This window comes from Phaseolus vulgaris, chromosome 11, assembly GCF_051622355.1.
Source record: "Phaseolus vulgaris cultivar YP4 chromosome 11, ASM5162235v1, whole genome shotgun sequence".
NCBI lineage: Eukaryota > Viridiplantae > Streptophyta > Magnoliopsida > Fabales > Fabaceae > Phaseolus > Phaseolus vulgaris.
In genome coordinates this window covers 32,219,608-32,233,628 of record NC_143508.1, presented here as the reverse complement: position 1 = coordinate 32,233,628, position 14,021 = coordinate 32,219,608, and the positions used below count along the sequence as shown (strand labels likewise).

At 39.7% G+C, this 14,021-nt stretch overlaps 4 protein-coding genes across 4 annotated transcripts; 1 reads left to right on the top strand and 3 right to left on the bottom strand.

Moving 5' to 3' along the window:
- Positions 1–3,966: 3,966 nt before the first annotated feature.
- On the bottom strand, positions 3,967–5,327 carry LOC137822141 (senescence-specific cysteine protease SAG39). The gene is made up of 2 exons (XM_068627047.2): positions 4,797–5,327; positions 3,967–4,716 (listed from the first exon to the last, which is right to left on the bottom strand). Exons 1-2 carry the CDS (start codon positions 5,233–5,235, stop codon positions 4,124–4,126), a joined length of 1,032 nt encoding a protein of 343 aa, XP_068483148.1. The 5' UTR covers positions 5,236–5,327; the 3' UTR covers positions 3,967–4,123.
- Positions 5,328–6,193: 866 nt separating this feature from the next.
- LOC137822150 (senescence-specific cysteine protease SAG39) lies at positions 6,194–7,506 on the top strand. Its single transcript, XM_068627055.2, has 2 exons — positions 6,194–6,695; positions 6,775–7,506. The coding sequence occupies exons 1-2, from the start codon at positions 6,257–6,259 to the stop codon at positions 7,365–7,367; spliced, it is 1,032 nt and encodes a 343-aa protein (XP_068483156.1). The 5' UTR covers positions 6,194–6,256; the 3' UTR covers positions 7,368–7,506.
- A 48-nt stretch (positions 7,507–7,554) lies between these two features.
- On the bottom strand, positions 7,555–8,274 carry LOC150023197 (auxin-induced protein 6B-like). Its single transcript, XM_090297838.1, has one exon. The coding sequence runs from the start codon at positions 7,993–7,995 to the stop codon at positions 7,717–7,719; it is 279 nt and encodes a 92-aa protein (XP_090153964.1). The 5' UTR covers positions 7,996–8,274; the 3' UTR covers positions 7,555–7,716.
- A 1,053-nt stretch (positions 8,275–9,327) lies between these two features.
- Positions 9,328–9,830, bottom strand: LOC150023196 (auxin-induced protein 6B-like). The gene has a single exon (XM_090297373.1). The coding sequence runs from the start codon at positions 9,749–9,751 to the stop codon at positions 9,473–9,475; it is 279 nt and encodes a 92-aa protein (XP_090153499.1). The 5' UTR covers positions 9,752–9,830; the 3' UTR covers positions 9,328–9,472.
- Between the last annotated feature and the right edge of the window lie 4,191 nt (positions 9,831–14,021).

Sequence of the window (14,021 nt, the reverse complement as noted above, 5' to 3'; positions counted from 1 at the left end):
GGGTCCTCTAAGAAGTTTGGCTCTTGGGCCCCAGTTGCAGGTGGCGCAGTGGCCAATGGAACTGCTTGGACTGGTGGTGAAGGGGCTTGTGGTGCTGGTGGTGAAGGAGGAGGAGCGGGTGTTGATGGTGGTGTTGAAGCTGGAAGAGGGGGCGGGGCAGGTGGAGAAGATGGTGCCACCCTCTTCCTTTTCGTGACAAGGCCATCCTCTGTGACCTCGTCGTCCTCTTCCTCATCCTCTTGGACAACTTGGGGGGCCTTCCGCTTTGGCCTCTTAAGGACCAGTTTCTTTCGTTGGGTGGGCGCCTTAGGCGGTGATCGCCCCTGGATGATGGCCTTCTCGACCGCTGAGTTGGGAACCGTCTGGGAGCCGGTCGCCAACCCGTGGTTGCGGGCGAGCGCCTTTAAATCGGCGAGCATGTTCTTACCCAACATGGTGTCTACATGAAATGAAAGTGCATAAGTTAGCTCAAAGGAGAAAGGGGTAAGTGTACAAGACAATAAGACAGCAAAAGCAGGCATATGCAGAAAAGATAAAACCAAAGTCTTGTGTGTATCGCACAAGACGCCCAGAAACAATATCAGAAGCAATGTCAAGACAAAGATGTAGCGTCCTAACCTATTTGAAATTCCAACTGGTCCTCAAAGAACTCGAAGGAAATCAGGGTGGGGGTCAAGAATGTTATGTGGGCATCTGCCACCCTCTTCCAGAAGAGACAAAGGTCTCTGTCCAAAGCTCCCATGCTATCAGGACTTCTTGGCCTCCTGAAGCAGCTCTTGGACTCCTTTTTCCCCTTGTCCACCAGTACAAGGGGAAACCGTCGAGAAGGGAAGGGTCTTTGTCGTTTGCGCGAACCTGGATGAACTTCCCCTTCCAATCCTTGTACGACTGCTGGAAGATGGTGAAAATGGATCTCCCAGCAATGGCGTTCAGGCTGACCCACAGGCGATCTCCTGGGTGCTTGGCCTCAAACAGGAATAAAAACACGTCCACTGACGCGGGCAACCCTAGGTGGGCGCACGTTACCTCAAAAGCTCGGACAAACGCCCAGCTGTTGGGGTGAAGCTGGGCGGCAGCGATGTTGAGCTCGGTTAAGAGTTCCCTCTCAAATCGAGTGAGAGGGAACCTGAGTTTAACCTTCTTGAAGAGAGTGGTGTAGACGAAGCAGAAGGGCCCGTCGGCGCTCACTTTATCATCGGCGCACACTGGCAGAGTGGCTGGGCAAGGCAGCACCATCATTCTCTCATCGTGCTCCTTGTGGAATGATTGGTGGGCCTCGTCCCCATTGGTCAATCGCAGAACCGCTCCCGCGGTGTTCACCGACGACGTTTCCTTTAAGAGGGTTGAGTTAGCCCATGAGTATAACGTCTTGAAGTCTGGCAGTGGGGTGGGGGCTCCTCCAGCGTTTGGTGGAGTCGCCTGGGCCAGAGTGGTTTGAGAAGACGCGGGCCTCACAGCCTGCGAAGAGGGGGCACCACGAACTTGCGTAGAGTCGTGTGCTTGAGAAGGAGGGTTTCGCGCTGACGGAGGGGGGTTCGGGGTGATCTTCGTGCGAGTCATGGTAGCAACTGCAAACGAAGGAGGAAGGAAAAATAATCAGGAGGGTTACAAAGGCTGACTCGATCATGAAAGGAAGGTGAAAGACGAACGAATGTGAGTTCGTTGCGACAATCGGCAAAGCCCTAAGTCACGCAGAAGGAGAAATGGAAAAACAGCCCACAGCGTATGCACCAGACAGTTACAGGATGATGCAAATCGGTGAAAATGCAAGAAAACCCAGCAGATGAAGGAAAGTAGTTACCTTTCGATGATCGGGAGAATGTTAAAGGGAGGTGGTGATCTAGAGCGTCGAGGAACGTCGAGAGCTTTCGCAGAAAGAAATGAGAGCGTATGCAAGTGTGAAGAAAGTGATGGAACAGTAGGAGCGTAAGGGGTTTAAGGGTCTTCGAACGGTTTTGGGAAGCGCTAACGGCAGATGAAGATGGCCGTTGATGAGAGCCACGTGTCGAACGATGCGCGAAGAGTTTGGTGGAGCGTCAGAGCAGCAGAAAGTACTACCGCTTGGAATTCTGCGCCCATGCCACGTAGACCGGTGTTAACGAAGGCTTTTTCAGTCTTTTCGCTAGACAAGTCTTCGCTTAAGACTGGGGGGCTTGTGTACCGCCCTGATGGTCGGATGCGATGACGTGGCATCCTGTTACAGTGTAGGCGTGTTGACAAGGCGCCAGGTTGACAGTTGGGAAGGAAGTCGGGAGGCACGTGTAGTCGCCGATAGTTAAGTTGGCGTGTTCCGATCTCCAGCTTACCAGAATAGGCGATCGCCAGGTTGAGGACGAAGTCGCCAGATGCAGACTCAGGCGACCAGGCAGTTGGAGATCGCCAGAACAAGCACATCGCCGAAGTTAAAGGAGAAGCAGATTATGAAGGCGGCCGGCGAGACCACAGGGAAGGTGTATGAAGGCCCTACCTCGCCAGTTTCAGTAGAGATCGCACTCCTGAGTTAGCTATGCACTAGGCAGCACCATGCATAGGTAACTTAGCCAAAATGAGAGTAGAAGTAGCGCCAAGTCAGGGAGCCTCCAGATGATGGCACGTGTACAGTTGGATACGAGCCACGTGTCCAAGTCTGTAACTGCCAGGGGAGAGAAAACCACCAGGTATATAAGAGTTCCTAACAGATTTTCTAAGGTACGCACGTTCAGTTCATACACTTTACGCTTGCGAGTGACAGAGCTGTTTGTGAGAGAGATTTGCACGGTTCCAGTTCTTAGTATTTGGTGATACCGTCACTGACTTGAGCGTCGGAGTGCGATCGGCCGCAGCGGCGCCGTATCGTTTCTTTGCAGGTTCTTGAGACAGATCCAGAGGAGGAACGGAGGTGGGAAGCGGCGCGCACGTCGATCCTTTGACGAGGCATTCTCCAGCGCTCCGGTCAACAGGCAGGATCAAAGGGCATAATGAAAATTTTTCTAGAAAAGTTTTCTAAAGCCTATAAATAAGATGCTCTCTCAGTTGTAATATGTACCACAAAAAGAAATACAATAGAGAGAAAAGAAGAAGAGTGTTTCTTTAAAGAAAACACAAGAGTGAGTGGTTGTTTGTGTTTCATCAACCAGCCTTCGCCATTCATCACCATTGCTGTCAACACTTTACTTGTCTTATGTCGCTATTGTTGTGCGTCCCTGTGAATGTATTAAGTTAAATAATAAATTTCATTGTTCTGATCATGTGTTGTCGTGTTTTTGGTTTTGTCGGGGACGTTTCTTATTGGTTGATCACATTTTCAGATTGTTTAACTTTGTGGCAACATGTACACTAGTGATTAACCAATCTAAAAGTAAAAAATAGGGATACTGTGTGCTATTTTAAATCACGTAATCTAGAAAGGTTTATAGATTACATAATTCAAAAGTAACTTTTTTGCGAACTGTGCAGTTTTTTCTTTTATCAATAAAAAATTAAATGAATAAAAAAGAGATCACTTTAGGGTGTTCCAACCCTTATACAAAACTAAAACCTATCAGAAAGTTAAATGCTACAATAGCACTCCTGCATACCATCTCTAGGCAAACAGCACGCAATAAACTACTAGCTAAAGCAAGAAGATACTGCTCCTCATTACACCAGTCTGCACCAAAAAACCAGAGTCAAACTTGTTGCCACACAGAGTAGTTGCAGCCTGCCTTAGAATGAACTGTGCAGTCTAGAATTTGAAGTAATTAAAGCATCTTATAAGTTAATTTAAGTAATTTTACCTCCGCTGTGACAAATTTGGTTTTCTTGTCTTTTCTCTATTTTCATGACCAACAACATCAAATTTATTTGAATGGGTTTAGTGTTTGTGAAACGACGACCAAGGGAGAATCATGCACGATATTTGGGGCAATTTTAATGCTCCAGAGAAGATTTGTGTAGAATTTCAAAATAGAAAAAAGTACATAAGTGAAGATAGAGAAGCCAGAATGATACTGATAATTGGCAATTATGAGCTTAAATAGAGAATATGCATCACGGGCCATAGACACTACAATGCATGTAACTGACAAATGCTTGCAGAATAATTACCGAGAGTAGTGTAAGTAGTATTACACAGTTTAGGAAACAGTAGAATAAAGTTTTACAATCAAGCAGTAGGATAAGATGCCATCATAGCTATGCCACAGAGTCCTTCCTCAGCAGCTACACCTCTTTGCATCCTAATGTAGCCTTCTTCACCCCATTCTGTTCCCCATGAGTTCTTTACCAACCAATACTTCCTCCCATCATCACTAACACCATATCCCACTGCAGTCACACCGTGATCCAACTCTGTTCCACATGAACCAGTGAAGACACCACTCTTGTAAAATTGAAAGTCAGACCCACTGGCATCAATGGCTACAGACACTGGTTGATTAGTCACAGCCTTTTGAAGTGCCTTCTCATTGTTGGCAGGGACATCCTCATACCCAGTAATGGTAGCAGCATGGTTGGCTGCTGCATTTGCATTGCACTTTCCATCAACACCCTTATAGGGGTAACTGGCTTCGGTGTTGAGTCCATGATTTTGAATGATGAATTTGAAAGCATCATCCATAAGACCACCACCACAACCTTGGTCCACCCCCTTTATGTCACAATCAACAAGTTCTTGTTCAGATAAAGAGATCAATTTTCCAGTACTAAGTTTGTGAATTCCTTCAGTTGCTGCAACAGCAGAAAACGCCCAGCAGCATCCTGCACAAGGTAAACTAATAGTTAAATTATCAAACAATTTAATTTTACTCAGGAATGTGAATGAATAATGAAGCACCTACCACACTGGCCTTGGTCCTTGACGGGTGTCACTGCACCCTTTTGCCTCCAGTCCACAGTGGATGGTACTGCACTCACATTTTCATACTTAAAAGTGGTTGTTCTTGTGATTGAGGAACACACGTGCCCCTTGAATCTATTTCTTGGAGCTATGAACTCCTCGTTGGTGAGGTCTGCAAATTGATTGATGGCTAGGTTGTAAGCTTTATTGGCAGCATTGTTGAAGGCTTCAATGTATTTGACATTTTCCTTGAATATCCTGAAGCGCTTTTCCTTTTCCTCAGGGTCCTTGTACACTCTGCTATAACGAGTCATCCATTGTTCATGCCTCTCATGCATGGAGGCATCTTGGAGAGTGCGACATGAGACTTGAAAAGCCAAGAATCCGATGCAGAAAAGCAATGCCAATGAAATATGATAGAATTGACTTTTTGCTACCATGGTGGCTACTGTAGTGTGACAAATAATTGGGTTTACTACTTGATGCTGGTTAGTGAAATGTTTGAAAGATGTGTTGTGGCGTGGTATTAAGGATTGTTTGTGGTGTTTATATAGGCATATTAGCGTTGATATCTAAATTAGTTTTTAGTTTCCAATTTAAATCTCAAAGCACTCTTTATTGTATGTAGCTGTGAGATTTATCTGAATGAGACCTTGCTTGTGGATATTGGTAGTGTGGACAAATTATGGTGCCAAAGTGCTTGTCAAAGAGAATGTGCGTATTGGGAAAGTTTAGAATTATAAAAGTGGAAGTATGAAAACTTTATCAACTTCGTGCACGCAAATTGCTACACCATAACATAACGAAATAAAAGTCGCACTCTTCCAAATCAAATACTTTTACAAAGATATATAGTAATTCTAATAATATATTTACTCGAAATTAAATAGAACTCATATAACTAAATTAAGAAAAGTGTATGTGATTGGGGGCATAACATGAAAAGAAAAAACTAACAAGTAATAGGTTTAATTAAGATGCTTTGCTCTAACTAATTATATAATTACAAATTATGTCTCCTAAATTAAGTAGCCAAGGTAAGCGCATTATTTTTTATGTCATACGTGCGAGAACTAAAACTAAGAAATAAGAACAAACATAAATATAAGAATATATTATATTATATTGTATTTGGTTGGCTGGAAGGAAGAATAGTACAACTTAATTTGGTTCTGCGTCATAGCAATATGCATGATATGCACATAAATCAAAACAAATTTCAAACCTTCTTTTACAGTTCCAAACTTTTCCAATGTCCACAAAGAAGGCATCCTTCTAAAACTATTTCATTGGTATATTAAGGAAAATGTGCTTTCAGATTTGAATTGAAACACAGAAGGTTTCTTTACGATTCAAAACATAAACTTAGTATAAATACCACAAATAATCTTGGGTACCACTACACAGCATCTTTCACATATTTCACTGACCAACATAAAAATATTGTAACAATACACTACCATGGCTACCAAAACTCAATTCTATCACATTTCTTTGACATTGCTTTTCTGCATGGCAATCTGGACTTTTCAAGTCACATCTCGCACTCTCCAAGATGCCTCCATGAATGAGAGACACGAGGAATGGATGACTCGTTATGGAAGAGTGTACAAGGACCCTCCGGAAAGGGAGAAGCGTTTAAGAATATTCAAGGAAAATGTGAACTACATTGAGGCCTTCAACAATGCTGCCAATAAACCTTACAAGCTTGCTGTTAATCAATTTGCAGACCTCACCAATGAGGAGTTCATAGCACCAAGAAATAGGTTCAAGGGTCACATGTGTTCCTCTATCACAAGGACAACCTCTTTTAAGTACGAAAATGTGACTGCAGTGCCTTCTACAGTGGATTGGAGGCAGAAGGGTGCAGTTACACCCGTCAAGGACCAAGGTCAATGTGGTAAGTGCTTCACTATATATCTACCACATCAAATTCAAAATGATTGAGTATCTAACTATTAATTTACCTTGCAATGTAGGATGTTGTTGGGCCTTTTCTGCTGTTGCCGCAGCTGAAGGAATTCATGCACTCACTGCTGGAAAATTGATCTCTTTGTCAGAACAAGAACTTGTTGATTGTGACTCAAAGGGTGTGGACCAAGGTTGTGAAGGTGGACTTATGGATGACGCTTTCAAATTCGTCATCCAAAATCAAGGACTCAACACGGAAGCCAATTACCCTTACAAGGGTACTGATGAAACCTGCAATGCAAATGCAGCATCTGGCCATGCAGCCACCATTAAGGGGTATGAGGATGTCCCTGCAAACAATGAGAAGGCACTGCAAAAGGCTGTGGTCAATCAACCAGTGTCTGTAGCCATAGATGCCAGTGGCTCTGACTTTCAATTTTACGAGAGTGGTGTGTTCACTGGGTCATGTGGAACTGAATTAGATCACGGTGTCACAGCTGTGGGATATGGTGTTAGTGATGATGGAACTGAGTATTGGCTAGTAAAGAACTCGTGGGGAACCGAGTGGGGTGAAGAAGGCTACATTAGGATGCAAAGAGGTGTGGATTCTGAGGAAGGACTCTGTGGCATAGCCATGCAAGCGTCTTACCCTACTGCATAATTTAAAAAATTGTACCCTATTATACTATTTACTATTCTATGTATCTCTTTAACAGCTTTTCTTATCATTGTATCCTTTCCACAAACACAGTATTGTAAGTACACATCTTATCGGTCAATTACTAATGAAAAACCAGTCATGGTCTTATAGTACAAAGCTAAAGGTAAAATTAGTATGAAGCAAATCCTTGGAAAGAGAACTGATTTCACTATTAAAGAATTTGTAACTCGTCACAATGATACAGAGCGTTGCTTAACCACGTAAGACGCAGTCAATGAAGTATGAATTTGAGTCTAGTATTGTACAAAATGTCTTCACTAATCTATGTTAGTCTCCAAAGGTGTAAGATTTATTTTGAAGTGAAGCAAGAAGTTATCCGTTGGAAGACATCTTCGTTGCAAGGAATTGTGAGACCACCCATGGAATGATAATATCCAAATTCTTCCTCACCTTCACTCAGCAAGTCCTGGAATGGAGGTTGGTTCAAGTATGATACAGGGATCACAAAACGCTTCATTTTCTCCCCGACATAGACTGCAAGATAGCCCTTTGGCGCATCCACCGCTTTTGAAGATGCTTGATTTGCTGAAAATATTTCCTTTCTGATACCAGGTAGACGAAAACCCATTGTTGTGTTGGTTTGAGAGAAGTCTTGAGAATAAGATTTTCAGTTTTGAAGGCTTTAGGATGTGAATGATTTGTGTTGGTTCTAAATGGTTGAAGGCTTGAATATTTATAGAGAAAAGATATGTAAAAAGGCCATTGGCTGGAAGAATAATTGGTGAAGGAGGGAATGGAGTAATGGGACCAACCGAGAGACAAGGGCATATGGTGTTGTCTTCGGCACTTTCTCATGAATCAACGTAACATGGGATAATAGTTAAGATAACAGTGTCCCTCCTTCTCTAGGGAAGCCCAAAATGTCTCTTCATTTGCAAAGAAAAATTGAAAGTTGATGATGTTGACGATTATTAAGTGGGGCGGTGAGTTAGAATTGGCCGTACATAACGTTCAAAGTTTCTCATGATAATGTATTGAACATTACTGGTTCTTATCTATTGGTACACGTTATATCAATACAACTGTCCTCTTAATTATTTGGAGAAGCATGTGTCCACCATTGGACTAGTTACATCGATCGCAATGCATGAAAAAACTATAGATTCTCAGGTGCGTAATTTGTTGGCCAAAATCTCGAAAGGTGAGTATGCACTCCTCCCATTGAACTTCCTAATCCATGAAAGAGACCTGTGAGACAGCACCATGTGAAGGAGAGGCCCTTAGCAACTATTTATGCACTATTTCTTTGCTTCTCCAACATAACAAGTTGCTCTCTCACATCAACATATTATCTGCTGTGTGGAGAAACATAAAACAATGGGTTTTTTTTCCTGAGATAGATTACATGAGGTGAATTTGTTAAGAATATACTTTCTTTTTCCTGAATGAGAATACTAAACACTGGAAATTGTTTAAACACATTTTCCTTTTGCCAAATCTCAATAAATTTATTACTCGCTCTTTTAGTTCCTTCTTTCAGAATCACACACTAACTATATATCTCTGCTTAATTTTTTACTCGCTCCTGTTCCTCCATCACGTTTTAGTTCCTGTTCCAGTTCCTCCTCGAGAATTCGGATATCTAACTTCCAAGTTCATCTTTATAAATGTTTTCGGATGAAATTTTATAAGTATTTCAGCAGAGAACTAACCTCTTTTGCTAAGGCCCAGGCTTCTTATAATTTTTCTTTGCCATGTATGTCTATTTAACATTGTTGCCCCAATTAAATTTATTTCCTCTTTGGTCGAAGTGAAAATATTTTCACTCTACCGTTCTAGGATGTGATCTTTTCCGCTTTGAAATTTCACAGAACAAAGTCTAGTTTTTGAACTGAACTTAACCTTATTCATGCAGAGAGAACAGAACATTGAAATTGGTAAACTATAAAAAATGAGTAGCTACTTGAATAGTTGAGTTCCTTTTCATTGAACAAAAAAATATCGTTCTTTCTCACAAAAGGGAGATGTTTACAAGTTGAGAAGACGCCTATTGTACAAAAATGTCTCCACTAATCTATCTATATTAGTCTCCTAAAGTATGACATTTATTGTCCATTCAAGCAAGAAGTTATACGTTGGAAGACTTCTTCACTGCAAGGAATTGTGAGGCCACCCATAGGATGATCATATCCAAACTCTTCCTCAGCTTCACTCAGTAAGTCTTGAAATGAAGGTTTGTTCAAGTATGATACAGGGATCACAAACCGCTTCATTTTCTCTCCAACGTACACTGCAAGATGCCCCTTTTGTGCATCAACTGTTTTTGAAGATGCTTGATTTGCTGCAAATATTGCCTTTCTGATTCCAGGTAAACGAAAACCCATTGTTGTATTGGTATGAGAACAGAAGGGTTTGAGAAAAGTGTTGAGAATAAGGTTTTGAATTTAGAATGGTTTGGGATGTGAATGATTTGTGTTGGTCCTAAATGCTTACAGACATGAGTATATATAGATAAAAGGATATGCATTAATTGGTTACTTGAATTATTGGTGAAGGATGGATATGAGATGGCAGTCACAGGACCAAAGAGAGAGATAGCATGTGGTGTTGTCGTCAAGGACTTTCTTAAATGGCAACGTAACGTGTTATAATAGATAATACAAGTCCCACCTTGTGGATCTATGAAAAAGAAAGAGTAATTGGTTCATATTGTATCATAATATGATCATGCATTCAATGTTGATTTTCTTCTTATCTCCTCTGTACTTCAAATTGTAAGCAACACTGCATGACATTTGCATAAATGATGTCTCCGATGGCCACCACCTTGAATGAGTTTCAACATCAGACCTTCTTTATCGTACACAAAAGTGGGTGGACTTGTATTATGTACTCTAACATGTTACATTTATTCTGAAGAGAGTTCTCTACAACACCATGTGCCTTGTCTCTCATTTGGTGCTATGGCTCCTATCTCATCACAATTCACCTGAATATAAATGTATTATATTCAATGAGTTTGTTTCAAAAGATAGGAATGATAGAATCCACCTGAATGCAGGGTCAGCTAAGAATATATGATGTCATGTTTGTGAGAAGAACATAGCTTTTAAAGAACCAACTGAGATTTATATCCTCATGTTTCAAAAAAGACAATTCATCATTGTCATTGTTCAAAGTTTCCCACCAGCTGTGTAATTATTTTTAGTTAAAGATTTGTACTGGACTAGAGCACCCAAAGCTCAGTGTTCGCTGGTCGGAGCTCAGCATTTGCCTTAGACAGGTCAGCTCGGGTTTTAGGCCAAGTTGATGGACCATGTGATTGGGTTCAAGATGTGTGTGTCAAATCTTTCCTGTATACTTAACGTAAACTCTCGTGCGCAAGACCTAGGCAGCCAGCAAGGGATAATAATGGACCTAAGGTGCACTTATTGTGTCTGGGTCTACTACGAGTAAAACCTTTTCTCTGAACCTAAGTCCATGTGTGTTAGGGCACGATGAGTTAGGTTGCATGTATGATGTGTAGCGTCTCGCCGAGGGTGCCTACGTGAAACAGATTGGACCCCTGATGCTGGTACATGAGTTGGTACTCTGGAGGTTATTCTGTTAAGATTTTATGCACTCTAGAGGAGAAAAATTCTGTTCAGTTGTGACACTAATAGAGTGTGCCCTAAAACAGATTTTCATGTTGAGCATGCTTTCAGTTGAGATGATATTCTCGTAGGCTATAAAAGGGACTTGAGATCCCAGGTAAAGGTATGTTGTTTCTAAGACTGAAACTAGTTACTTCTTCTTTCTTATAAAGCCCTGTACTGACTTGATCGTCGGAGTGCAATCAACAGGTAGGGCCCCCTTTGTCTCAACGGAGCCGCAAACAAAGGGAAGAGCAGATTCCAACAGAGATAGACGGAGCCAGAGCTTGGGATTGGAATCAACCGACGACTAATTCAATCGGCAAGAACAAGATTTTTATCTTTTTCTTCACAGAACTTTAAATAATTTCTGTGAATGCATTTATGTTGTCTTTTTCTGAACTAAAAGGTTGTCAAAGATTTTTTAGATACTTGGTAAGTGTTATGATGTATGTTCCAGCTGCTCTATACCTTCCATCTTGTGAGAAAAAGGTTGACATGCTCTCTATAAGTGTTCAAAGTGGAACGTTGAGAAGCCTCATTAACAACAGGCTGTTCAGGTTACTGAAATTCATCAAAGGCATTTGCTGATAAACTTGTATGTCTGCTGCATTTATGTATATCACTTATTACTAGTTTTAGATGTAGATTTAAGTTTGTATGAGATTACATAATCATAATTTCCATTAATCTATGTAATCATAATCATAATTCACAAACTACCAATAACATTAATCTGATTATGCAAGAAATACAATCATAATGCAAGTCCATCAACAAGTTCTGTATTAACACAAGTTGTTTTGACCATAATCACTAGAATGTAGCAAGTTTCTCCATTTTCTGTTAATAATGTATTTGGAGCAAGGACATTGATTCAAAGGAATCAAAATCACGACAAATCCTAACTTGCAAACCATTTTTGTTTTAAAAGTAGGATTTTGGGTCAAAATTTGATTAATTCTTCAACAGAAAATAAGAGGCAAATCGACCCTTTTAGAGATGGTCAAGTTAGGAATCTTTTGATATTTTTCTCGGCAAGTGTACCAAATCAACTGTAATATAGTACTCTTTAAACTACGAATGTCGAACCCACAGAGAACAATTCTAATTAAGATCTTCTGTTATAAACTCATTAAGTATAGAAAATAATTTTGATTGTTGAGAACTTGTTCATAATCAAATTAAAGATCTCATAGAAATAACTCAAAGATTTAGGGTTTGATTCAACCAAAAACAAAACTAACTTATCAAATATAGAGAAAGATACTTGGGATTGAATTGCGTCTATCTCAATCATTTGTATTTTGAATAATACAATATATAATACTCAAAACTACTTATTCTTGATGCTTAATTTAAAGTCATTCTTCACCTTGATTCCTCACAGATGAAATTCATAAGATAATTTCTCAAACACTGATTCCTCAGATATTTAACAAATTATCCAGCTTTAGGAACAAAATTATAATGCAATCAATAACCTGGAATCTATTCCTAGCATTACAAGTTATCAAGTATTTTCGTCTATTTCAAATCCTTAAAGGTACTTTCCAATTAAATTTAAGGATCAAAATCAAGACTCTATTGATCAGACAGAATCAAGCAATAAGCATAAAACGAAAATACCAAGAACAAGTAGAAAAAAGAATATTATATATATATATATATATATATATATATATCACCAAGAATACATTTGATCAAGGTAAATTACATTCAATCCCAAGTTAGAAAGCACTTAGCCACTCATGACAACTCCTTCAATCTTCATTCTTGATCTGGATTGCATAAGAAGGGCTGATCTGAGCAAGTTCTTCTCCTAATAACAAAGGTTTCTTCTCTTTCTCTCACTAATCTCTCTCTATAAAAACCCAATCTTTTTCCACTGCTTCCTTTTGAGTTGTATTTCAAAATTTATATAACGAACTTTAGCTCAAGCTAGCCAATTTAGCTTAAGCTAGATCTTTCGGTGCATTTTTAGCTTGAGCTAGCGATTCTAGCCTGGGCTAGATCAGTACTGCACCTTTAATAAACTCTGGACAGTTTTAGCTTGAGCTAGCAATTCTAGCCTGGGCTATAATAATACTGCACCTTTAATCAACTCTGGACTGATTTAGCTTGAGCTAAATCTTCCAGCTTGAGCTAAATCTTCTTGTGATCCAATTAAGTTTTTACTTTCTTTCTTTCAATGCCAGCTTGAATAATATTTTTAATGCTTCATATTCATTTGCAATTTACACCAAAATTGAGATTAAATTTCTTCATTTGTTTCTTGGTTCAAAATATATAATCAGATTCAATAATTCTCAAATTAGGGTAATTTTCTTACATTAAGCAAAAATTAAGTTCCAAAGTGTTCAATTTTCTCAATCATAAAAAACTACACATTGGCACTTATCAAATTCTCCCCAACCTAGAATCTTGCTTGTCCTCAAGCAAAGTAATTGAATCCCGAAAAAATAAGAGTTCATTCCTCCCTAAAATCCTTAGAAATCAAATCTATAGTTTAATATCAGAACAACTTCATGAAAATAGTACAAGATAATTCAAAAAAAAATTATGGTGTTTCCTATCAATTCAAACCAAGACAGGATAAGAATGTATTCAATTTCCAAGGTAAACAATTGTTACTCTTCACTAAGAATCAAACTAAGAAATTTCTCTCTTCATTCCTCACTGGTGAGTGTTTTTCATCTTTTTTCACTGATTTCCAAGTTAATTTAAGGTTGCCCTTCATTTCCAGTTGATTACAAACACTTTCACAAACATAGATTGAGGTCTTTTTCAGGTTGTAATGAGGCTGGGTTACAAAGAAAATTTGGTTTTTCCAGGATAACAAAATGCACACTTAACAAAAGATTAGCATATTTGCAATTCAATTTCTAACTGTGTTATCCATTATCCCTTCCATAAGATTCATTCACATTGCTTCTTTTCTATATTCTTGTAATCCCCTTTGCTTTTTTTTTTTTTTTTTTTTCTTTTCTCTAGTAAAGAGAATGAGAATTTGGATAATTTT

Bases quoted from the DNA above. Each gene is read 5' to 3' on its own strand.
- LOC150023196 (XM_090297373.1), bottom strand. From the start codon at position 9,751: ATGGGTTTTCGTTTACCTGGAATCAGAAAGGCAATATTTGCAGCAAAT.
- LOC137822150 (XM_068627055.2), top strand. From the start codon at position 6,257: ATGGCTACCAAAACTCAATTCTATCACATTTCTTTGACATTGCTTTTC. The intron at 6,696-6,774 runs GTAAGTGCTTCA...CTTGCAATGTAG, and splicing joins CAAGGACCAAGGTCAATGTG to GATGTTGTTGGGCCTTTTCT.
- LOC137822141 (XM_068627047.2), bottom strand. From the start codon at position 5,235: ATGGTAGCAAAAAGTCAATTCTATCATATTTCATTGGCATTGCTTTTC. The intron at 4,717-4,796 runs GTAGGTGCTTCA...TACCTTGTGCAG, and splicing joins CAAGGACCAAGGCCAGTGTG to GATGCTGCTGGGCGTTTTCT.
- LOC150023197 (XM_090297838.1), bottom strand. From the start codon at position 7,995: ATGGGTTTTCGTCTACCTGGTATCAGAAAGGAAATATTTTCAGCAAAT.